At 40.0% G+C, this 26206-nt stretch overlaps 2 protein-coding genes across 5 annotated transcripts in view; one reads left to right on the plus strand and one right to left on the minus strand.

Moving 5' to 3' along the window:
• umodl1 (uromodulin-like 1) overlaps nucleotides 1–18277 on the plus strand; it is a 35898-nt gene extending 17621 nt beyond the window's left edge. The window contains exons 10-16 of one of the 2 annotated variants that reach the window (XM_088321473.1): nucleotides 2874–3011; nucleotides 3882–5263; nucleotides 6954–7114; nucleotides 10778–11014; nucleotides 12624–12780; nucleotides 12863–12947; nucleotides 15372–18277. In XM_088321473.1, coding sequence (XP_088177599.1) covers nucleotides 2874–3011; nucleotides 3882–5263; nucleotides 6954–7114; nucleotides 10778–11014; nucleotides 12624–12780; nucleotides 12863–12947; nucleotides 15372–15559 — 2348 coding nt within the window. In that variant the 3' untranslated portion in view covers nucleotides 15560–18277. The remainder of the gene's footprint in view (nucleotides 1–2873; nucleotides 3012–3881; nucleotides 5264–6953; nucleotides 7115–10777; nucleotides 11015–12623; nucleotides 12781–12862; nucleotides 12948–15371) is intronic. The other variant, XM_088321474.1, reaches the window with a different exon arrangement.
• Nucleotides 18278–24274: 5997 nt separating this feature from the next.
• map6a (microtubule-associated protein 6a) overlaps nucleotides 24275–26206 on the minus strand; it is a 40513-nt gene continuing 38581 nt past the window's right edge. For all 3 annotated transcript variants that reach the window (XM_088320865.1, XM_088320864.1, XM_088320863.1), the window contains one exon: nucleotides 24275–24687. In XM_088320865.1, the coding sequence (XP_088176991.1) occupies nucleotides 24554–24687 (134 nt within the window). In that variant the 3' untranslated portion in view covers nucleotides 24275–24553. The remainder of the gene's footprint in view (nucleotides 24688–26206) is intronic.

Raw genomic sequence — 26206 nt, forward strand, 5'->3', positions numbered from 1 at the left:
GCCGAAGAAACAGGAACAGTTTAAAAATAAAATGAAAAGGCCTCTCATACTAGGGGTCACCCTCACCAATGTGTTTCAAAGTGGCGCTGTGCATGGTGTCAAAAGAGAGGATGAAGTGTTAAATGAACAATTCGCCACACAGCCATTTTCCGATAAATATATGTAATGTCTCTGCAGTTACTAAGTTAGTTCAAGTCGTTGTAAAAATCTTCCTTGTCCGTCTTCATCACTGTCTTATACTCAGTGTTGGAAATAACACAGTTCTAAATAACGCAGTTCTAAATAACGCAGTTCTAAATAACACAGTTCTATATAACGCCATTATGTAAGAGTGTTATTTTTTTCAGGAACGAGGTAATCTCACAAAATATTTTTTGGGGCCGTTACAACGTCGTTAGTTTTACTGCTGGTTAAAAGCGGTTTGCTAGTTACGTTTTGTGTGGTTTCATGTATGTCTTTGTGCGTTCATATACGTTTTGTGTATATTCATGTATATTTTGTGTGTGTTTTCCTACGTTTCAGTGGATTTTCGTGCATATTTACATATGTTTTTGTGCGTATTTACATATGTTTTTCTGCGCGCTTATGTACATGCTGATTGTAACTTCATTATATTGTTTTTCTGTTGATTTTTGTTGCACTTCAAGTGCAGGATAAATCTGTCGCTGGTGAAGTGCAATACACATTACAAGTTTCTATAACACAACTAACTGGCTCGAATACTGCTCAGAAAATTTCAAATACTATCACATACAACTTTTTTTAAGGAACAGAAATAGTTATTTTCCCTGGTGACTAGTTACTTTTACTACAGAGTAATTCAGTTACTAACTCAGTTTTGGAAGAAGTAGTGAGTAACAATATTTTCTTTCTAATGTACCCAACACTGTATTTATTGCCCTGGGTGGCCAAGTATCACATAGCAAAAGGTGCCACAATTGTGTAGCACTATTAATGTATGTTATGGCTTAATTGACATGATTACTGATGTGAAGCACCTGTGCATGCTCGTTTGGCGCCAACTGCCTCGGACTCTGATTGACTCCCTGTTCCTATTTAAACCCACTCCGTTCTGTCACCGGTTGTCAGTCCGTCTTCGAACCTCAGTGTACTCCAGGCAAGCTTTTCCAACCCTGACTCCCACCTGTGTTCGCTCCCGTCTGTTTCCCGGCTTCGACCCGTTTTTTTGTATCCTGACCACGTCTACTCTCCGCGCCTGGCTTTCGACTTGTTTCCGATCCCGACCACCTTTTTTGCTCTCCTGTCCCGGCTACTGACCCGTTTTTTTCCGTTCCCGACACTGCCATCGCTCGCCACGGAAGTCCCACTTCCGCGTTCAGAGCGACCTGCTTCCCGCGTCCAGCGATCACCGGATCGTGGGTGCCACCCTTTCCTTTCTTCCAATAAAACTGAGAGAAACGTAACGCAAGTGGGTCCTGTCTCCGTTCCGGTCCTGACATTAATAAATGTTTTTGTAGCGCCACCTTTCCCAATACATGGGATTTCAAATGTCTTGGGAACATTTCCACATTGAATATCTCAGAAATTATAAAGGATGTAAAAATACACTCCTGGAAAACTCAGAAAACTTGTAATCGAAATGTTTACATCGGATGTTCCTGGGGCGGATTTCTTCTTCAGAAAGGGGGCGTAACAGAAAGTAAATAAGAAGCACTGGACTAACTGTAGCTTGTAAGACATTATGCGCAGCCTTCTTCTTAAGTCACTCCAAACAGTTATTGTAGGGCACCAAAGGCTCTTCTGATGGATTTACGGGGGCTACTGAAGTTGTGGGGCATCCTGTTCTTTTAGCTGGGCATAAGCACCGAACCGTTATGAATTTATGGTGGCTCCTTTCCGAATTTTCTGCGAAATGCACAAGTGACCAACAGTCCGTGACTCAGTTTTGGCAGATTCAAGCACACAAAACGCCTTTTCTGGTTAAGATAACACCATTAATGGGTCTGAAAAGAAATTAAAAAAAAAAAATCAATAGCCTTACAAAAAACTTAATAAAATGTCTCCATTTTCATCTCACGGTCTTTTATAGTTCAGGAATTATAAGGGCTTCAAATGTACCATCTACTCTTATTCAGTTAATGAACTATTGAATATTAAAAATATCAAGCAAAAAATATGTTTATACACAGGACTGGATCATACAATTAGAATATGGTGATATAATTATTTGCTTTCTGTAATGCAAATTAAAAAACAAGTCATACATTCTGGATTGATTACAAATCAACTGAAATATTATGAGTCTTTTATTGTTTAAATACTGGAGATTTGGCATACACTTAAATATCCTATCTCAAAATATTAGTTTAGCATGAAAAAGTGTACTAGCACCTTGATCAACTAATCTTTAGTCATCTGAGCTGTTGCTGGAGCATTTAAAATTTTTCATTGCTATGAATTATTTGCACTTAATTCTGTATTTTAATTCAACCATAAGACAAGATGGTTAAAAGGATAAATGCCTATCTTAAAAATCTTGAGGAAAATGTGGTAAATAGATTTTTCCACCTTATTGTATTTCAATCCAATTTTGTTAAAGATATTTCAAACGGGGGCTCTGGAGTCGCATGCGGCTACTCAACACTGCCAAGTGGCTCTCTGGCGCCTTTTCAAAAATGTTTGATAATGGAAACATATACGGAAGAAAAATTGCAGTCTGGTTTTGAATTTTACCTTGCCCTCATGTGGTTTTAGATCAGGGGGATGCTTTAAGAATAATAATCCGTAGTCTGTTATAGTCTGTGGTGTGTGCAGCCCTTTGAGACTTATTGTGATAAAGGGCCATACAAATAAACATGACTTGACTTCTGAATCTGAATCTGAACATGTTTTTTGTTTATTTGTTGTTGTAGATTTTGACGAATGTGCTCAAGGGGAAAATGACTGTTCCCAGTGGGCTTCATGTACAAACACATGGGGATCATACACATGTTCTTGTCTTGATGGATTCAGGGACACAGAACCACAAAGGCCTGGGAGGGCCTGTGAAGGTAGTACTGTCTCCTAATAGTCTGATATTGGAGCATTGGTTGCTTAATACTGACCGCGTACGCTTAACAAAGTAAGCCCTTTTTTTTTTTAAATATAAAGGTGACTAAATCAAGATGTAAGCTAGTACCAGTCATTCAGTTATTTTTACCTACGTTAGTATTTAGAAAAAAAAAAATGAAAATTGTTCAGGGCCATTTGACATTCAAGAACCCAAGGTTAAAGGAATGGAAACATGCTAGTTAGTACTGTATATAATAGTAAGGGAGAACAATTAGAGCTGGTTTAAAGATATTTCTCTAAAAAATTCACTTATTTTTTTTTGTGAGGTATTAGGTCATATCATTGTTATATCTGTATGGTTTTGATATTGATGCCCCCTAAGATATTAAGTAAAGGTCAAGAAAAAGTGGGCTCAAACATACCTACTTATAATTTGGTCAAATAAGCTTGACTTATTGGTTAATATAAATATATGCACCGAGGCACCTCTATTTAATTTTGTTTTAAACCTCAGTAAATGAGTTTGTCCATTCACAACATAGGTGTCCAAACCTTTTCCCCTTAAGGCATAACACGGAAAGCATGAGAAATAAATAGGGCGGGTTTGATTATTGTAATTATTTTTATTGATTTGTTTCTTTGTATTCCACAGTCTTTCCTTGTCTTGTGTTTTTGTTCATTTTGCAAGTTTGGGTCATGAGTAGATGGAGTCTGGTTGGTGGACTGATGTCAACATCTTCCAGTCTAGCCCTGTTTAGAATTGCTAAGAATTCCTTTCTAATGCTTTCCTCCAATACACAACCCAAGACCTTTGGTTCACGGATCTGATTGATTTTTTATTTAACTTCAGTTTTTTTTTTCCTGTGCAGTTATCATGGAGACGACAGAATTTCCGACACGTCCTTCGACAGTATCATTATTCAGAACCTTGTCATTATTTCCCAAAATAACATCAACAGATCAAGCTTCATCTGTTATCGACATCAACGTAGGGACGATCACTGCTATAGCCTCAACTGGAATTGCCACAGCCAGCAAACCAACATCCACCTCTATCATGACAACAACTTCCACCATGACACCTACAACCACATCCATCGCGTCATTTATCACTATGATACCAAATACCACATCTAGTGCAACAACCACCACCTCTACTATTCTAGCAACAGCAACAAAAGTAATTAACACCACATTTGTAGGTCAAACTTCAACCACTGAACCAAAAACAACCTCTAGTGCAACAACAATCCCTGTTATGGTACTACCAACTGCCAGGGTGGTACCAATCTCTACATCTCTAACACCGGCTACCAACCCTGTTCCAACAACCACCTCCACAAATGCATCAACAAGCACTTGGCTTGGACCAGCTACTCACTTTTTCCCACCAACAATCACAACTGGACAATCAACTTCTAGTTTTAAAACAAGAAGAATTGCATCCAGATTGATTGCACCCAGTACATCCACTTCTACTGATCCAACAAGTGGTCCAACGACTCCCATCAGTTTACCAAAAACTCCACCTACAGCCAAATATGTTGCACAAACTTTCACTGTGATAAAGAGGACCACCTCTAGCGCCTCGACAACCGCCTCGACTGTACTAGCATCTGCAGCAAATGTACCAAACACCACGTTTGTTAGTCAAACTTGGATCACCGTACCAAAAACCAGCTCAAGTGCACAAACAACCCCTGTTATGGTACTTTCAACTGCCAAGATGACACTATCCTCCACATCACTAACACCAACTACTGACCCTGTTTCAACAACCACCACCACAAATGCATCAATGAGCACTTTGCTTGGGCAAAATACTCCCTCCTTGCCACCAACAATCACAACTGTGCAAAACACCTCAATATCAACAACAAGAAGAATTGCATCCAGATTGATTGCACCCAGTACATCTGCTTCCACTGATCCGGCAAGTGATCCAACAACTTCCACCAGTTTACCAACAACAACAATAGAATCATCAACAAGCCCCATTTGGACTGAACACATCCTCCCTTATACTATCAATGATACGTCCCATAGAATGTACTCAGCACTGGGTTACATTTCAGTTGATTGCACAGTGACAGGCATCACAGTGACAGTTGCCAGAGAGTTTCTAGCCGATAACGGCATCAGGGAAGCCACTGTTTATCTGGGCAAACAGGAGTGTGGGATCAGTGAGTTTAATGTCAGCCATGCTCAGATCATTGCAGACTGGAATGAATGTGTCACTATCTATGCTCAAGTGAGTTGTATATTTTTCTTTATTGGAGTTGGGGGGTCAGAGGGTATGTTGGGGATGTTCGTGATCGGGGGTCAATGCTCCAAATGCAAGGTGTCCACACATTTTAGAAGCTGATAACCTAATTATTCTTTGTTCATAGACTGGAACAATTTGACCAAGTAATGGCAGACAGACTTCACTTTGATGAGCGGAAATTCATTCTGAAATGCTATAGGATGTATGAAAACGCAGTAGATTACAAACACGATTTAGGAGAGAGGTGTGGATTCTCAGGTCCCCAGTAGGTGCAATTGTGTCTGTTAATCGAAACCATTTAATTTGATCTTGGCCTTATCATTCTTCATGATCTTTCTGGAACAATGTGCGTTTTCATCACATCGTTCCAAGTACAACTCGCAATACTGTATTCTTTGACCAGGCTCATCATCGTTGGAAGCATAGACTAATCTTGTAATGTAACTTCCTCATTGACAATGTTCCATGATGCGATTGACAGATCATTTTGTAAGGGCTACCTCATGACTAGCTTGCAGTAAAGACTTTCTTGGACTTTGTTGAAACGTTTCTTTCTTCATTTGTTGGACTTGTCAATGTACATGGTCTTACAGAACGCTTCGTATGGATGCCCTAAACAGTTTCATTAGATTCAGACTTATCTCTTATTGGAGTGATGGTAACTTGTGTTTGTTGTCCTTTGTTTATTTCCCTTCTAAATTGTTTTTGCACTTCCATTGCGTTTTCATACTTCCAGTAGCATTTTAGAATATATTTCCTTTCTTTAAAATCAAGTCTGGCCGCCAACACTCAGTTCAATGAGTTCAGTGTATGAAGAAAGAATAAACAAGTTATCAGCTGCTAAAATGTGTATATGTACTGTATACCTGTATTTTCACGACCACAGAGCGCACAGTATTAAAAGGTGTAGTCTCCGTAGCTGGTTCTGTTTATGTACAGTATTTAACACATAAACAAGGCGCACCGCTATCTATAGGGTGTGGGTGCCATCTGCTGCGGCCACCTTACAACAACACGGACAAGCATACCAATGTGCATATTTAAAAATACAAATTAAGCATTGATTACAAAGTAAAACGCACGGATTGATTCATTAATCGTCAGTTCCCTTCTGGCAGCTGCTCTGTTTCCATGGTCTTCCGTGTAGCAAAGAAATCAACACACCACGGCGGACGAAAACACAGAGAGCATTCAATTGAGGTAAAATGAGGTTTTGGATTTAGCTAACATTTGGGGGGAGACCTCTGTTAAACCTCCTGTAGCACAATGACTTACAAATTGCTAGATACGCTAGATACGCTCCAGCGTTAGCATCCATGAGTACGTTACGTGTCCTTTTTTTGCGCAAGCGGGACACTTCTGGCGTTCGAACAGGAGACGCATAGAAGTCACAGGAGATGGTATACAAGTGACATTTAGTTGGAAATGTGAACGATCTCACAAAAACATTGGATATTACCCAAAAATGTTGTATGTCTTGACCTCGACCAAGGTTCGAACTCGTGACCTCCTGATCTCAGGGCGAGCGCCCAACCCTAAGGCCACTGAGCTTGTCTATATCCGTTGCTGCACTATTTGAAGAATAGACTTTTATGTGCGCCTTATGGTCATAAAAATAGAATACATGGCACTCCCTGTGTGATCAAAACACTTCACTACTGTTTTGCTTTTGTAGAATGAATCCTACTACATAACTTCTGCAACGCTGTTCAACACCATGGAACCCTGCACGACGTCCAATGGGACATTGGAGACACCTAAACTGCATCTGGAAGTTCCCATCTTTTGCAATTACAGGAGAAACATGCTAATGTCTGCTGACTTTGGCTCAATGGGGTACGTTTTCCTTTCTATTTATGATGCATACTGTAAAAGAAAAACAATCAAAAACAATCCAATTTGTTTTAAAGTTGACTAGCTTAATAGAGCTAGTTCTTGTTTGTTCTTTTGGTAGCACAAACAAGCCTGAATAGGTGATCGTTTTGGTGAAAACAAACCGTTATGAATTTGGTCGTTAGTTTATTCTATATTTTGTCGCGTGTTTTGTCATTAGTTTTTTGTGTATTTTTGTCTAAAGACAATGTCTTTAAAAGTAGGGGGTGTCACGGTTGCCATGGCGCGCAATTGGCCCCGCACGTGTGGCGCCAGCTGCAGCTTGTTGACAGATTGGCTCCCTGTCAGTATTTAAATTCTGTCCTGTCAGTCCCCTTTTGTCGGTCCGTCTGCAAACCTCATTTCACGCTAGGCAAGCTTTTTGACCCTGACTCATTCCTGTTTTGGCTCCCGTCTGTTTCCCGGCTTCGACCCGTTTTCTGATCTCAACCACGTTTTTTGCTCTTCTGTCCCGGCTACTGACCTGTTTTTTCCGCTCCCAACACCGCCATCGCTCGCCACAGAAGTACCACTTCCCTGTTCAGAGCAACATGCTCCCCGCGACCAGCAATCACCGGATTGTGTGTGCAATCCTTTCCCTTCTTCCCAATAAAACTGAGAGAAACGTACGCAAGTGGGTCCTGTCTCTGTTCTGGTCCTGACAGGGCGTGGGTCAAACTTCCTGAACTTTTCGCCTATAGTAGGGATCAGGACCTTTTTTTACCCAAAGAGCCATAATAGCAATATATATTTAGATTTTTGGGGGGGAAAGAAATAGCCTTACCATATATTTTAAGACAGAATTTGGCAAAACTGCCAAACCTGCTCTACAGACAAAAGCTACATTTTCAGTGCATTATATTTCTTCGTGTCCCATATCAACAATTGTGCCACTCTAAACTTCTCTCCATCCCGCAGTTACTTAACATTGAGGGTCATTTCGACCTCCATTTTTTTGTTAATAATGGTTTTGAAACAAGGTGCAAGCAGAGTTTCTTTGTAAATGTGTCACAAAAACATGCAAACGAAAAGTTTATGGATGTATTTCCCTACAGCGCAGAAAGTGGGGATGGTGTGCTGTGTTGCATAGCTGGTCCCACCCCTACCGCTCACCCAATCAAATTGTTCTGTGTGCTTGGCTAGCGTTTGTGGGCAAGACGAGGTGTGTGTTGGTGACGTACACGGTCAAGTTTAAAATCTAGAGAAGCTGGTGTACCACGTGATTGATTCAGGAAAAGATTCGGGAGCTTTGAGTGTGGTTCAAAATAAAAACCGCAAATACAGGGAGTGCAGAATTATTAGGCAAGTTGCATTTTTGAGGATTCATTTTATTATTGAACAACAACCATGTTCTTAATGAACCCAAAAGTCTCATTAATATCAAAGCTGAATATTTTGGAAGTTGGAGTGGGGCTTTTTTAGTTTTAGCTATTTTAGGAGGATATCTGTGCGTGCAGGTGACTATTACTGTGCATAATTATTAGGCAACTTAACAAAAAACAAATGTATACCCATTTCAATTATTTATTTTCATCAGGGAAACCAATATAACAGCTCAACATTCACAAATATACATTTCTGACATTCAAAAACAAAACAAAAACAAATCAGTGACCAATATAGCCACCTTTCTTTGCAAGGACACTCAAAAGCCTGCCATCCATGGATTCTGTCAGTGCTTTGATCTGTTCACGATCAACATTGCGTGCAGCAGCAACCACAGCCTCCCAGACACTGTTCAGAGAGGTGTACTGTTTTCCCTCCTTGTAAATCTCACATTTGATGAGGGACCACAGGTTCTCTATGGGGTTCAGATCAGGTGAACAAGGAGGCCATGTCATTAGTTTTTCTTCTTTTAGACCCTTTCTTGCCAGCCACGCTGTGGAGTACTTGGATGCGTGTGATGGAGCGTTGTCCTGCATGAAAATCATGTTTTTCTTGAAGGATGCGGACTTCTTCCTGTACCACTGCTTGAAGAAGGTGTCTTCCAGAAACTGGCAGTAGGACTGGGAGTTGAGCTTGAATCCATCCTCAACCCGAAAAGGCCCCACAAGCTCATCTTTGATGATACCAGCCCATACCAGTACCCCACCTCCACCTTGCTGGCGTCTGAGGCGGACTGGAGCTCTCTGCCCTTTACCGATCCAGCCACGGGCCCATCCATCTGGCCCATCAAGACTCACTCTCATTTCATCAGTCCATAAAACCTTAATAAAATCCGTCTTAAGATTTTTCTTGGCCCAGTCTTGACGTTTCAGCTTGTGTGTCTTGTTCAGTGGTGGTCGTTTTTCAGCCTTTCTTACCTTGGCCATGTCTCTGAGTATTGCACACCTTGTGCTTTTGGGCACTCCAGTGATGTTGCAGCTCTGAAATATGGCAAAACTGGTGGCAAGTGGCATCTTGGCAGCTGTACGCTTGACTTTTCTCAGTTCACGGGCAGTTATTTTGCGCCTTGGTTTTTCTACACGCTTCTTGCGACCCTGTTGACTATTTTGAATGTAACGCTTGATTGTTCGATGATCACGCTTCAGAAGCTTGGCAATTTTAAGAGTGCTGCATCCCTCTGCAAGATATCTCACTATTTTTGACTTTTCAGAGCCTGTCAAGTCCCTCTTCTGACCCATTTTGCCAAAGGAAAGGAAGTTGCCTAATAATTATGCACACCTGATATAGGGTATTGATGTCATTAGACCACACCCCTTCTCATTACAGAGATGCACATCACCTGATATGCTTAATTGGTAGTAGGCTTTCGAGCCTATACAGCTTGGAGTAAGACAACATGCATAAAGAGGATGATGTGGTCAAAATACTCATTTGCCTAATAATTCTGCACTCCATGTACACTCCCCTGTCATGCCCTGCACGGTTGTCATGGCGCCCAACTGGCCCCGCCCCTTGACACCGGCTGACCTGCATTTTCCTGATTACTCCTATGGGTACTTAAACCCTCCTTTTGGAACTGCCCTTTGCCAGATCATTGTTTACCCTTGTTGAAAACTTGTTGATAACTGTTTATTCTTGTTTTGCTTGTTGGACTTCTGAGGGATTCCTGCAAGTTCTGTTTAATCCCGTTAAATGCCTAGTCCCGTTCCGTTTCGTGACATCCCCAAGAGTTGAAAGTCACCTTAGTAACTGGGAATCACAGAGATAGGCATCTTCAGTTCATTATGTGAAAGTTTTTCATAGGATGGTTACAATTCTCAGCAATGAAAGACACCGCCTGGGTCCAATAACTTTGGAAAAGTATTGTTTTTAGATAAAAAGGAATAATTACTGTATTTTACCGACTTATTTTTCCTTTTGACTTGTTGCATAAGGACTAAGTAACACATATCAATTCACACCTTGTAAATTGTATTGTTTTTTGTTTAATTGCTGTTGCTAAATGTTACTTATTTGCACTCCACCATTGTTACAATGCATTATTCTTCAATGCATTATCATTATTATGAACTAATGTCTTTATGATTGTCTTTTATCTTTTTACTCTTCAAGTCTATCACAGGTTTTACCCTGGAGTGCCATGTCTAATCTCGTTGCATACAATGTTTCACAATGTAGATATCATTGACAATTCTGATTCTATTTTTCTTCTAATGAATAGTTTGATGATGTTATGTCCAGGTACGGGTCGATCCAAGATGCGATTACAAGTTGGGGGATGTTCCAGGTGAGCGTGCAGCTGCTAAAGGATTCATTTGCGCTTCCTTGGAACGCCAGCATTTCCCGCCAGGAAGCCGTTGTACTACAGGTTAGCATGAACACGACCGCAGAAGAGATTAAAGTTGTCATCTATTCCTGCTGGGCAACCCCAACACAAAATCCGCTGGACAACACACGCGTTTTCTTTCTGGACAACAGGTAATGTTATTTTCTGATGTCAGAGATTTTCACATTTCCTTGTAAAATACCAGGTTTTGGGGTAGGATTGTGACAATTCACTTGGCGGGATAGAATTCAGTGCATAGACATGTTGGCCATCGACTGGCGGATGGGGATATTACAACATATAAACTTCTGTCAGTTACTGCATATTTGCAGAACACTACTTATGGAGTTGTGTATTTTCTCTTTTTTTCTTTTGTTATTTTCCAAGCCTTTTCTTTTCTTCTTGTTTTTTTTTTCAATTTTGCTATTTTTTTCTTTCTTTTTTCCTTTTTCTCTTACCCTTTCCCCATTTTTTCTCGTATTCCATTTTTTCTTTTCTTTTTCTCTTTTGTTTTTTCTCCTCCTTTTTAATTTTTTCCTCTTCTTTTCCTAACTTTTTACTCCCTTTATTTTTTGTTTCTTTTTTCTTTTTTTGCTGTCTTTCTTTTTTTCTCTCTTTAATTCTCTCTTTAATTCTCTCTTTCTTTCTTCCTTTCTCTCTTTCTTTCTCTCTTTCCTTCTCTCTTTCGTTCTTTCTTTCTTTCTTTCTTTCTTTCTTTCTTTCTTTCTTTCTCTCTGTCTGTTTTAGGACCAGATTGAGGACAGGACCCACTTGTGTGCGTTTCTCTTAGTTTTATTAGGAAGAAGGGAAAGGGTAGTATACATGACCCGTAAATCGTTGATCGTGGGGAGCAGGTTACACAGACGCGGAAGTGGTATTTCCGTGGCGAGCGAAGGCAGTGTCGAGAGCGGGGAAAAACAGATCGATGGCCGGGACAGGGGAGCAAAAACGTAGTCAAGTTCAGAAAAGGGGTTGGAGCCGGGCATCAAACAGGAATCAGGACAGGAGTGAGTGAGGGTCGAAAGGCTTGCCTATCGTGAGCTGAGGTTCGCAGACGGACAGACAACCGGTGACAGAAGGACGGGGGTTTAAAAAGCCAATCAGCGTCCGAGGCTGTTGGCGCCAAAGGAGCAGACTTAGGTGCCCCGCATCAGTAATCATGACAGTCTATCCGTCTGACTGCCCATCTATCTGTCTGTCTGTCTGTGTGTCTTTCTGTCTGTGTGTCTGTGTGTCCGTCTTATTATATTCATTTTTTGTTCTTTTGTTTCTCTTTTTCTATATTTACACTTTTTTTCTTTTTTTCTCCTTTTTCTCTTTTTTCCTTTTTTTTCTCGGTGAGAGGTCCAGGGTTCAAATCCAGCTACAGCAGCCTCCATGAGTTTGCATGTTCTCCCCTTGCATGGGTTTCCTCGCGCATTCCAAAAACATGCATGTCAGATTAATTGCCCGTTCTAAATTTGTCCCTCGGTGTGAGTGACAGTGTGAAGAGTTGTATGTCTCCGTGTGCCTTGCTACTGGCTGGCAACCAGTCCCCTGCTCACTGCCCGAAAACAGCTAGAATGGGCTCCAGCGCACCTGCGACCCAACTGTGGATAAGCACAGAAAATGGATCCATGGATGGAATCAAGCGGACATAACTATCTGAAGAGCCCTTTGAGCGCCGAAAGAGACGGCTCTTTTTATTGAGCCGAGCTGAAAAAAGAGTGGAAATTCTAAAGACTAATATTGTCATGCCATTTGTGGCTGTTTCCCCCCCAGATGCGCCCTCAACATGTACACAGACGTGTTGACAAACGGAAACTCCAGCACATCTCGAGTGTCCGTACAGCTTTTCTCCTTTGTTGATGTTAATCTAGTTTATGTGCACTGTCACATTCAGATCTGCTTGCAGATCGGATCTGATACTTGCGTCCCTGTAAGTGCGCTCCTCTCTTTGCATTCATGCTTTTTATTACTGTTTAATACTTCAACCATTTTTGCTTGTTCTTTTGATGTAGGACTGTGGGCAAAGAACAGGTGGATCGTCAAAAATTATCGGAAGAGCGTACCGTTCGACTGGGCCTTTAATAAAGTCTGAGGAAGGTGAATGATATTTTTGTGTTGTTGAATGTGTCAATAGTGCGAAAGTCTTAAATGACAGCTCAAATTTTTGGGCTTCATGCTGTCCGCTGCCAACAATTTTTACATAGCAAGCAATACGGTCTTTCGTCGTTCCCACCACCGTGGTCACAGTTGAGAGCAACGGCACGCTACATCAAACTTCCTTGTCTTCGCGTTCGACTCATCTCTCTTCGCCTGTCTCTTCATCCGTGTTAAACATTTTTTTCCTGGGGTAATTTGAGGTTTTACTCCACTTAATCTCTGCACTGCATAGAGGCTATATGTAGACAAAATAACTCCGCCAATGAGAGTGCCACTACTCACTAGTGTTGTGGAGGTCCAATTGCACTTGAAAGGTAAAAAAGAATCTCCCCAAGGTCAAACGCGCCCGCTCCCCCCTTGACGAAGCATTGCGCCCTCTCAGGGGGGGCGCGCCCCACTATTTGAGAACCACTCCTCTAGGTAGACCTCATGTCATTTTTTAGATGAATTCAAGCTAATTTCAGGACAGCAATCCCTTGCATTCCCCCAAAATAGTAGAAACTTTTTTTTTATCAGATATCAGTAACATGTATGACTGTAACAAAATAACAATAGAACAAATAATAAAAAAACAAAACAATTACAGTTGAATGAATGGTCTTTATTGTCATTATACAATTGCCATAGCAGTAGGCCGGACCTGCGGCCCCGCTATTGCTTTCTCTCCTGCCCCACCCTTATATCCTGATAACAATCCACGGAGCACCCGGTGGTGATCACTATTCCGTTTCACTCTTCTGACTTTCTTTTTTTATGTAACGAGCCGTTAAAATACTATCTGTCGCTGTGCTTCAACGTTTGTTTTGGGTGGACCTAATGACTACTGCGCCCTCCTTGTTCTTTGACAGCATATACCTGCCTTTTACAGTCCAGCACACAGTCACGTCCACCCAACATACACACAGAGCTCTTGACATCCTGCCCTCACAATAGCATTTGCTGTGTGTTGTCGCTGCAGAACACGATGCATGAAAATAAGTATTGAGACTGTGAGGGATTAAGCCAAGTCATGTTCATCCGTACAGCCCTTGATCACAAGAAGTCTCAAAAGGCTCTACAGACCACATATTATTACTACACCATGCCCTGATCTCAAACCTACATGAGGGCGAAGAAAAACTCAAAACCTCAGCATGAGGAAAAACAGAAATCTCAAGAATGGGCCGCACATGAGTTGATTACCCTTCCAGGATGACCAGGCTGCAATGTATGTTGCAAGGGCATCAACAGACAATACACAGACATCATCAACATGAAATATAGGTCATTCATAAGCTATAGAATATGAGTATGTTTTAAGCCTAGATTTAAACAGTTTGACTGAGGTTGTAGATCAACTCTCAGAGGGAAGATGGGGGACCAAGTATTGAGCCCTGAGGAACGCCACAGGTAACACTAAAAGGCTCAGAGGTCATATCACCGTTTTTACACAATGCAATATCTGAGAGGTAGGATCCTAACCATGAGAGAGCTGCTGAGGGACCAATCCATTTTTCCAGCCCATCTAGTAAGAAATTGTGGTCCAGCTTGTCAAAGGAAGGAGTGAGCTCCAGCAGCAGCAACTTTGGAAGTACTTCAAAATACTTCCAAAAAAATGCTACAAAAATACCACTACAGTAATACTACAATACAAAAATACTTCTAAATGTATTATGACAGAAGTACTACAAAAATGTATCTACAGTACAGTATTACTACAAAATACTACAAAATAAAAGTTCAGTAATACTATAAAAATACTGAAGAAATACCCCCCAAAAATCAGACTGTAGAAATACCACAAGATGTTTTACAACAGAAATACTGCACAAATACTGCTACAAAAATATTACGACAGAAAGACTATAAAATATTTATTTACAGTTTTACTACAAATTACTGCAGATATACTACACAAAATATCCTATGGAAATACTACAAAAACACTGAAGAGAAAATTCAGATTCAGATTCAGATTCAGATCTACTTTATTGTCATTCTAGTACACGTGTATACAGAACGCAATGTCGATGCATCTGACCCCCACAGTTTCCTTGAAGAAAATACAAAATACTACAAAATAAAAGTTAAGTAATACGATAAAAATTCTACAGAAATACTACAAAAATCAGACTGCAAAAAAGCACAAAAATCCTACTACAGTGATACTACAAAAATATGGGCTGGTTACGTCCCCACTAAATATTCTTTTCTTCACATTAGCATGTGAAACATCATTACTGAATTGTTCACGCCAGAGTTTGCCACATCTGCAGATCAATGGCTGTCCTTTGGGCATTCTATGTAGGCAAGCCATATGGCTTGGTTGTAGTACAGTACTTCTATTAAGACCCCTGATCTGGTTTGTTTTCTGTGTCTCACCAGCGCCCCCAGAGGACGCAAATAAGGGATTCCATCTGATTGGCTTATCCTTCCTGGGAGTTGCTGTGATTCTTTTCTTCATCATTGGCTTCGCCTGCCTCCTCTACTATCAAAGGAATCGGATTGGACATTACGATTTCGCCATCAAACCCCAAACACTCAACATTACAAATATTGAGATCAAAACTTAAGTCAGTAAAGTAATATTTTCTTCCGTTTCCACGTCAACTTCAATCTTTTATGTTATTTGCAAAGCTTTGCACTATGACATATTATGTATTTTCAAATGATTTACACCTTTTCATTGCAACATTGTGAAACACGTCAAAATAAATGAAAGGCTTTAATGGCAATACAGTAGAACACGGATCCCCTACCGTGGGCACCTGGGCGCCCCCTAAGGACAGTTGAGGTACCCGCAGACCCGTTCTGAAAAGCGCTCACTAGTGCTGGGTCATTGTGATTTTCTTGTAAAACTATTTTTTTGGGTTGACTGAGTCTATTCAACACTATTTTTCATAATGATCTTGGTTATAACATAGTAACAACATAGTAATAAAATGATAAGTTAATAATTTAGAAATTCAAATAAATAAAATCCAGTTCGTGTGCTTTATGGACAAACAAAATGTATTCAAGTAATAATGAACTATTTCTAAGCAATTTTGTAAGAGAGTCGGATGAGAATCTTTTCATGTATCAAACACGTGTATTTATTCATCTTTTTATGAATTTATTTTACAGGAAATACAACAAACTAAATTCAAATTTATGGGTTATAGTGTGAATGAGCAAAACATGTGCAGTTTTAGCTAGCTATCTGGCTACCTTTTTAGCTTGTGAGCAAGCTATCTAGCTAACTCGTTGAATTTTTGCATGCTGTCTCGCTAACATTTGTCCTTTTTTGCTAGTTATCAAGTAAAATTTTTGTCTTGTTTCTTGCTAGCCATCTGTCCTATTTTAGCTTTCTGTCTGGCTATTCAGTTGGCTTATTACTTTTTGAGCTAGCTTCTAACTCCCTTTACGTTTTTTTACCTGTTTACATTTTTAGCTAACTATCAAGCTACCTTTTAAGCTATTTAGCAAGCTATCTGGCTAAGTTGCTATTTTTGATGCTCGTATCAAACTGGGTGCCCTAACTAGTTACAAAAAGTAGCTTGATGCTTGAAAAAGCTTGGAGACCCCCGCAGTAGAGTCTTATTTATTTTTGTGTAGTAATATTTTATGAGCTACTTTGAACAAAAACATAAATATATGTTTATCTAAATAAGATGAAAATTGTTTTTTATTCCTTTTGCCACGCATATACATTTATTATTATTATGCTCTCTTTTTAGGTTTAGAAGGTTCTATGCATAGTGCAAATGTAGAGGTTTTTTTAGCTTTAATTTTGAAAATCGTTAGCATTGAAACAAATTATTCTTTACTGCAATCAGTAAACAACTTTGCCTCTAGGTGTTGCTGATGCTCCACCATAAATCTTTTTATTTCTCCGAAGGATGCTAGAATTTTCTACACTGATAGAAAAATTAAATTATGTTATAACTTAAGCTCTTTGAGTTGTGATATGAATTTATAATCCCAAGAAAATTGAATCAATGAACCAGGCCAATGGAAATAACACACACAATTTATCAACACAGAGAATTAATGATAGAAGAAAGGAGGGGTTGGGGGGCACCACTGAAAGTTAATAGCACAAAAAAAACCTTTCCCCGCTATAATGCTTGTTGATTTGGGGAGATTCCCTTGTACACACAAAAAAAATGCTCATTCCCAAGAACCAGCAAACATGGTGTTAAACCGTCTTCTTACTTGTTGTTGCGGAGAGATTTGGTCTCGTAATCTGGGTGGTCCTAACATATGGCCCACGTGCTAAGCTCATGACCGCAGCGCAGGCCCACACGGCCGCGCCACGCGGTTGCATGCGAGGCATTAGAAAAAGAGAACGGACTATCGATCAGTTCCTCTTTTTATATGGACCAGGGACGCTTAACCAGATCATGCCTCTATGGGCGTGGTCCTAGATATCTGATACTCACAGTATCGGGTCATTGAAGTTGCTAACCTTGTTAGAAAGCCAAAGAAGTGAGAAATGTGCGTGATGTTCTGTACTTAAGAATGTCCCTCCAATCAACATAATTATGTACTGTGATAACATTATTTTATCAATACATAGCCTTGGATGTTTTAATTTCATTCAAAACTTCATATTATCAGATTTCATTATAGTACATGGTGAATTGGTACATTCGGGAACTGTCCAAAAGGGGACACAGTCGTCCCATCCATTCCAAAGTTCTGAGTTACTTGGAAGTCAATTTTGTGCTGGGCTTATTTGCTTTACACAAATGATACAATTTTTTCACATGAAGTGCCTTTAAAGGGAGAGTGTGTATTATTACGCACCTCCTAGTCATAAAACAAATTGAAATATTAAACAAGAAACTCAATTTCTTTGAATAATAGCAAATAATACAAGAACCGTCATGCGAGCATGCATTTTTTTTTTTTAAATGCTCTTAGATCGAGAAATTTGTATTTATTTAACATGACATGAGGATCACCTAGATGGAACTAATATGGCTGTCCGCCATCTTGCCGCGAACCCCCAAGAACCAAAAGGCTCAGCAAAAAAATCAAATAAAGAAAAATGATATGGTTTGGTATCACTTGTCTTTAATTGCGCCAAACAGTACAGCAACATTTAGAAGTAAAAACATTGTACAGTGTCCTTTTGGGTTAAATGTTTAATTGCTTAAAATGTATTTGCTCTAATTATATTAATTTCATTCATCTATATCTGACTCTTTACAAAGTTGACTAACATCAAAAAACATTTCCATTTATCATATGAATGTTTTTTTGGTTTCGAGTTAGTATAAAAGATAAATTATACCTCTATCTATCTATCTATCTATCTATCTATCTATCTATCTATCTATCTATCTATCTATCTATCTATCTATCTATCTATCTATCTATCTATCTATCTATCTATCTATCTATCTATCTATCTATCTATCTATCTATCTATCTATCTATCTATCTATCTATCTATCTATCTATCAGTAATATTATTGTAGAAGTTATTCGTAGTAATATATAGTGGTGCAGTGGTTAGCACAATCGCCTAATGTGCCCAGTTTGAAACCGGATGTAAGATGGATGCGTGCCCCCAGGCTATACCTGCCCAAGACACACCACAATAAATGGTGAACATACAACCTTAGGGCAGCACGGCGGCGCAGTGGTTAGCGCGTGTGCGGCACAGTTCTAAGGTCTTGGGAACCTCCTGTGTGGGTTCAAATCCAGCTACCGGACTTACTGTGCGGAGTTTGTATGTTCTCCACGTGCTTGCGTGGGTTTCCTCCGGGCACTCCAATTTCCTCCCACATTCCAAAGACATGCATTTCAGGTGGATTGGCCGGTCCAAATTGTCCCTAGGTGTGAATGAGCGAGCGAGTTGTCTGTCCCTGTGTCCTGCGATTGGCTGGCAACCAGTTCAGGGTGTCCCAGCACCCCCGCGACCCTACTGAAGATAAGCGGTGCAGCTAATGAGATGAGATGAGACATACAACCCTAGTGGGTAAAGGATTAACCCACCTACTGTAGCTGTATTCATGTAGCATTTTTGTTGAAATATTTTTGTAGAGGTATGTTTGTATAATAGTATCACGGTTGTCACATTTTAGTGGTATTTTTGTAGAAGCATTTTTGAAGTATTTCTATAGTAGTATTTCTGTTGTGTTTATATAGTATTTCCATAGTAGTATTTGTTTAGAAACTTTTTAGTACTTTTGTAGTATTTTTGTAGTATTATACACGTATTTCTGTAATGTGTCTGTAGTAGTATTTTTGTATTCTAGTATTTTTGTAATAGTATTTTTAGTATTTTTATATTCTGTTTTTTCCTTTTTAGAATGAAATCAAAACAATATCTTAAGTCACTGTTTTTAAGCACTAAATTTGATATTTAGTTTTTAGTCATTTTGTCATATTGAGTAGTATGCATGTTGTAGTATTTTCATTGGAGATACGCAAAGGGAAGAAGTTAAGTAGCACAAAAAAAAAACCTTGATTTTTTTTTAGTCGTACTTTATTTACTATCCATTTTTGTTTGGAGGGCCGGATAAAGAAGCCCGACGGGCCCGCGAGCTATAGTTTTTCTATTCCTGCTTTTGAGCACGTCACTGGTGCGCACGCGTCACGGTGAGAAACATGGCAACTCGTCTCTTTGGCAACTGGCCAGGACCAAAAAAGGACTGACGTCATTATGAGAACTGTAATTATGTGCAGAGGCATCAATCGGTGTAACTGTGATTTGTTTTTAACACGATTCCTAAAATGATCCATGATAAAACTTAGAGTTAAAAATATAAATTCTAAATTGTAACTTGTAACTTAGGTTAACAATTATTTCAGTGGTTCATTTTAAAAAGTGGAAGTTGTAACAAATGTCTGCCGCCTAGTCTAAATTGCACCTTTTTTTAGTATTCTCATAGTATTTCTGTGGTATCTTAGTAGTATTTCCTTGGTAGAATTATTTTAGGATATCTTTTGTATCATTGTAATAAAACCACAGTTTTTTTGTTGTTTTTGTGATTTTTCTTTAGCCGTATTTTTGTATTATAATATTACTGTAGTGTAGTAATTCTGCAATATTTCTGTTGTAATATTGTCTTATTCAGTAATATTTCTGTAGTACTTTTGCAGAAGTAATTTGGTAGTATTTCCAAAGTAGTTTTTTCTGCAGTAATACTGTAGTTTTATTTTGTAGTATTTCAGCAGTAGTATTTTTATAGTATTTACATGATTGTTTTTGCAGTATTTATGCGTTATTTATGTAGTATTTTTGAAGTAGTTGCATAGGACAATTTTTGTAGGATTTTTGTAATACTACTATAGTGGCATGTTTTAAATTATTTCTGCAGAAGTATTGATCAAGTATTTCCATTGGAGTAGAATTTTCGTTGTAGCATTTTTGTAGTATTACTGCAGTAGTATTTTTGTCATATTTCTGTAGTATTTATGTAGTATTTGTAATGTAATTCCATAGTAAAACATTGTATTTTTGTAATATTACTGTAGTCGAATTTTTTTGGGCGATATTTTTCGGTGGTATTTTTGTATTATAGTTTTCTGTAGTAGTATTTCTGTAGCAATATTTATGATGTATTTCTGTAGTAATTTTGTAGTATTTCTGTAGTATTTTTAAATATTACTGTAGTCTTATTTTGTAATATTTCTGCAGTAGTATTTTTGTAGCATTTCCATAGAATGGGTGCCACCAGGCTGCAGTTGCCCAAGACACACCACAGAAAATGGTGCCCCAATGACCCAGGTAATTGAGGGATCTGTGAACGGTGATATAAAAAGAAAAAAGTAGTCTGCTGCCACCTACTGATCAAAGCAAGTATTACTGTAACTCAGCTGACCACTGAAAGAAAGAAACTCTATTGAACATTAGCATCCATCCATCCATCCATCCATTATCTGTACCACTTATCCTCAGTAGGGTCGCGGGGGTGCTGGAGCCAATCCCAGCTATCTTCGGGCAGTGGGCAGGGGACACCCTGAACTGGTTGCATGTTTTTTTTTATTTTGTATTTTTTGCAAAAATAAAATTGGGCTATCCCTAATGTGGTTCTGAAAATAGCTCACCGGTCATTATTTTTTGGGGGTGGTCGACTGAGGCAATTTAACCCTTCTCTCTCTCTCCTTCTTTTCCCTCTCCCTTTCTGTCTTTGTTTGTTTGTTTGTTTCTCTCTCTCTTTATTTCTTTCTTTTTCTCTTTATTTCTTTCTTTTTTCTTTCTTTCTCTCTCTCGCTTTCCCTTTCTTTCTTTCTTTCTTTCTTTCTTTCTTTCTTTCTTTCTTTCTTTCTTTCTTTCTTTCTTTCTCTCTCTCTTGTTTTCCCTTTCTTTATTTTTTTCTCTATTTCATTCTTTCTCTCTTCCTCTCTTTTTCTCAATCTCTCCTTTTCATTTCCTTTTCCTCTTTTGTATTCCTTCTCTCAGTTTTTCTCTGTTTGAGGAGGGGGAGGCGTGGCTACGCCGACACAAGTCGGGGAATTGATCAACCTCCGCTGGGAGAGTCACTGATAATGCACTCTTATTATCTCTTTTTTTCTCTAGTCTGTTGGTACATTGTCATTTTGTCATTTCGTCTGCCATTGTCATCCTGGTTTTCGTTGCCCTTTTCTAATCCACCTTCATGTCAGCTTAGTTTGTTTCCAGTTTCTTGGTTCCCTGCGTTGTTCCAATTCAATCTTCGGTGTTTTTAGTTTGGCCTTTGACAGCTTTTGTTTTTGTTTCTGAATTCTTGTTTGGATATTCTAGTTGCTTTGCACACACATGTTTGTCAGTAGTTTAGTCCTGATTTTGTTAATAAATATATACCCTGCCTGCAGTTCCTGCCCCCCCCCACAAGAGTCCATCATCTACCCTCAAATCATAATATTTCTCTCTCTTTCTCTATTTCGTTCTCTTTCTTTATTTCTGTCTTTATTTTCTCTTTATTTATCTGTCCTTTCCTCCCTTTCCCTTTTAATTATAACTATTTTCTTTCTCTTTGTTTCTTTTTCCTTTCTTTCTCTTTCTTTCTCTCTCTCTCTCATTTGCCTTTTTCTTTCTCTTTTTTTTCTCTCTTTTTCCCTTTCTTACTTCCACTCTTTCTCTCTTTCATTGTTTCCCTCTCTTTATCCCTCTCTCTTTCTTTCTCTCTCTCTCTCTCTCTCTCTCCCTTTCTCTCTCTCATTCTCCTTTTTCTTTCTCTTTCTTTCTCTCTTTTCGCTTTCTTACTTTCACTCTTTATCTCTTTCATTGTTTCCCTCTCTTTCTTTTTTTATTTCTCCCTCTCCCTCTCTCTCTCTCTCTCTCTCACTCGCTCTCTTGTTCTCTCTTTTGGCTGTCTGTCTTTCTTGTTTTCCATTTTCTCTGTCTTTCACTTGGTAATAACATAGTACCAACATAGTAAGTAGTACAAGATAAGCTTGAAAAAGGTTAAAAAACCCAACACTAAACAAAGGCTAGTGTGCCCCTGCAAAGTGGTGGAACAACACTGCTATGGACGTTTGACTGAAGGTTACATTAATATGATTATTCCAATAACGTGTGCTGTTAGTCTCTGATGACAAATGAAATGTAGATTTTACCAAATGTTATGCTGTCCTGAACACCAAACAGCTTACTGGCAAAACCACCACAATTCAAGAACACTGCAGTAATCACTTGCTGTATCGCAATTTCGCTAGTTTTTCCATTTTCAACGTACATTGTGTTCTGCTTTCTGATTGGCTAAACATAAGGAAATGCTTTCTTTCACCAATAAAGTTAGACTTCTCGCCCCAACGAACTTGTGGGTTTTTTGTGCTCACAAGTGGCATTCCTTAGGGCTTTTTCAAAAATATTTGATAATGGAAAAATAAATTATCCCGATTCCTTCACTTGCCCGCTAATTGCCCTCACCTGCGCTCACTCTTTCAGCCCCAGCTGCCACTCATTCCCTAATTATCCGTCTCCCTATTTAAGCACTTCATTCTCGTTCACTCTTGGTCAGTCTGTCAGGGAACCTCCGCGCATGCAAGACAAGCACTTTTGACTCTGGCTCCCGTTTTGATCCCGACTTGTTCCTGTAGTCTGCCTGATTCCATCCCCTGTTTCCTGTATCGATCCCCGACCACGCTTTGTTCTCCCGTCCCTGCTACCTGACATGTTCCAATCCAAGATCACGCTTCGTTCTCCCGTCCCGGCTACCCGACTTGTTCCGATCCCCGATCACGCTTCATTCTCCTGTCCCGGCTACCCGACTTGTTCCGATTCACACTCTGTTCTCCTGTCCCAGCTACCCGTCTTGCTTCGATCCACAATCACGCTCTGCTCTTGGGCCCCACCTGTCGGCCTCACCACCCGTCATCGGCCGCAGGGGCTTTCTGTTCCACCTGTCCAGCGAGCACCAGATTGCTGTCTTTTCCCCTGTCCCTGACTTCCCCAATCCCCTAATAAAGCATTGTGTGAAACGCTACGCATTTGGGTCCACTACTTGTTCCGGTCGTGACATATATGATTTCTATGGGACAGAACCAGAAGGTAGATGCAGTTTTCAATAACTCCCACATAACGACGGTAAATTATCATCTGGATTGTCTCCTTAATTCATACACTAGTGCACTTAAACAGCATAATTATTTTTAAAATTATAAATCGACATTTTATAAGTTATTTGTAAAAAAATTTTTTTTATAAAGTACAGTGCTTTCATCAACTCAATTCTTGAGCCTGGATTTGTTCTTGACAAATGAATAAACAAATAAAAGGTTTCTACTTCCCAGGTTTTGACTATCGCAGGACGTTTGTGGGATACAACCTCCACAAAAAATGAGGGATTAATGTGTTATAAATGGTGCAATTTTTTGTGTCTAAAACCAGAGATACAGTACTGTCACGGACCAGGAACGGAGACGGGACCCAATTGCGTTCGTTTTACTCAGTTTTATTTAGAAGGAGGAAAGGACTTGCACCCACGATCCGGGGATCGTCGGTCACGGGTTGCAGATCGCTGGGAACGCGGAAGTGGCACTTCCGTGTCGAGCGCAGGCAATGTCGAGAGCCAGGAAAAACAGGTCGATGGCCGGGACGGAGGAGCAAAAACATAAACGGGTCCAGAAAAAAGGTCGGCAACAGGAATCAGACAGAACAACAGGGCAGGATAGAGTTAGGAGTCACAAAAGTTTGCTTAGCGTGTAGCGTAGGTTCAGACACGATCCGACAACTGTTGACAGGAAGGCGGGGGTTTAAAAAAGAGGAAGCAGCCAATCAGCGTCTGCGGCTGTTGGCGCAGACGGAGCAGACTCAGGTGCCCCGCATCAGCAACCATGACACAGTACATAACAAGAAATACTTAATCTGCAAGTGATGATCTTTTATTTACAGAAATAATATGTACAGCTTTCTAGAAACGTGATATAAGCTCTTCATAGTGTTTTTTCTAGTAACATTGTCAATACAGGTTTAAATGAAAAATGCATAAAATAAGCAGAAAAAAGTATATAGCACCTTGTTATTAAAGCCACAGGCATAACAGCCAATCGGTATTAGGCCCTAAAGTTATTCTAGACATGCATTTCCAAAATTAAAAAAACAGTGTGCTTGTGTGATATATTTGCGCTGTTCTACTCAGTCTGGTTCAAACGGAGATCAAATTGCACGACTCCCCGGCTGCGTCGCTGCCCGGCTCTCTCCAGTCCTGGTTCTGGTTGTCCTCTAGCAGCACCCTCGGAATGATGATGACCGGGTCGGACAAACTCATCCTGAGCATCTCTACGAGGGAGCACAAGGTTAAGGTGTCAAGAAGAACAACCAGGGTTCGTACACTTTTTTTTCGTTGCAAAATTTAAGCACTTTTCAAGCACTTTCAGGACCAAGTTTTTAGTTTTTCCAGGACCTTTAAAGAAGAAATCCAGTGCCCATCAAAACTAGGTATTTTGTTGTTGTTGACTTTGACGACTCAGGCTAGTTTTTTTTGGGTGTGAAGGATTTTATACATTTGACTATAAAGGATTTTGTACGATCAAATACAAATTACATTTAAATGCAAAAGATATTCACTGGCTGAGCTGTGGGGCGAGGTCAATGCAACCCAGGAGGTAGAGCGATCGTTTTAGGATTAAGGGATCCCAGTTCGAATCCCGGCTTGTCCGTGTTACATGTCGAAGTGTCCTTGGGTAAGACATTGAACCCCCAATTACCCCCAATAAGCAGGTTAGCGCCTTACATGGCTGCACACATCACGGCCGCTATTGGGAAATGTGAAGCACAATGTAAAGCGCTTTGGGAAGTCATTGACTTGAAAAGCGCTATATAAATGCAGATCATTTCATTTCATTTCATATACGAACTAATTTAATATTAATACCTATCAGGTGAAAATCAGGGGCAGCACGGCAGGGCAGTGGTTAGCGCATGTGCGGCACAGTTCATGTCATGGGAACCTCTTGCGTGGGTTCAAATCCAGCTCCAGACTTCCTGTGCAGAGTTTGTATGTTCTCCCCGTGCTTGCGTGGGTTTCCTCCGGGCACTCCGGTTTCCTCCCACGTTCCAAAAACATGCATTTCAGGTGAATTGGCCGGTCCAAATTGTCCCTAGGTGTGAATGAGTGAATGATTTGTCTGTCCCTGTGTGCCCTACGATTGGTTGGCAACCAGTTCAGGGTGTCCCCTGCCCACTGCCTGGAGATGGCTGGGATGGGCTCCAGCCCCCCCGCGACCCTAATGAGGATAAGCGGTACGGATAATGAGATGAGAGGTGAAAATCAGATGTTCTGTGTGATTCTTCACATTTCCATCTAAGTATACTTGACCTGATTTTCTTTGTGAAGGCGCCACTAGGAAACACATGACGACAGACGCGATGCACTCATGTTTGCGGAAGTACTCACGGATGTTAACAGCGGAGAATTGTCACCCTAATATTATATAAATCCCAAACCTCACTTTGCCCCATTATATGCTGTCCGTGTTGTGGAATTTGAAAGTAAATATTGTGAACTACCACTAGAGGATAGTAACGCTTAAGAATGTACTCGAGCGACATGTTGTGAATCCCAGATGCGATGTTGGCTGTTCCGTGAGTTACGAAATAAATAAGTCTTCATCGTTTGTTCATCGATTGTGTGATTTATTGACACTGTGTTTTCGTCTGCCGTGGTTGTTGAATTCTCTGCTTCCCCCGTCTGGTTGAAAGGAGAATAATGAGATCTGCTGCATATTTTTAACATGCAGGTTGCATTAATGCATCTCGAACATTCACACAGCAGTCACATTCCAAAAGATCGGATATG

Source organism: Urocampus carinirostris, chromosome 17 (assembly GCF_059441175.1).
Source record: "Urocampus carinirostris isolate Australia breed hairy pipefish chromosome 17, RoL_Ucar_1.0, whole genome shotgun sequence".
Taxonomy (NCBI): domain Eukaryota; kingdom Metazoa; phylum Chordata; class Actinopteri; order Syngnathiformes; family Syngnathidae; genus Urocampus; species Urocampus carinirostris.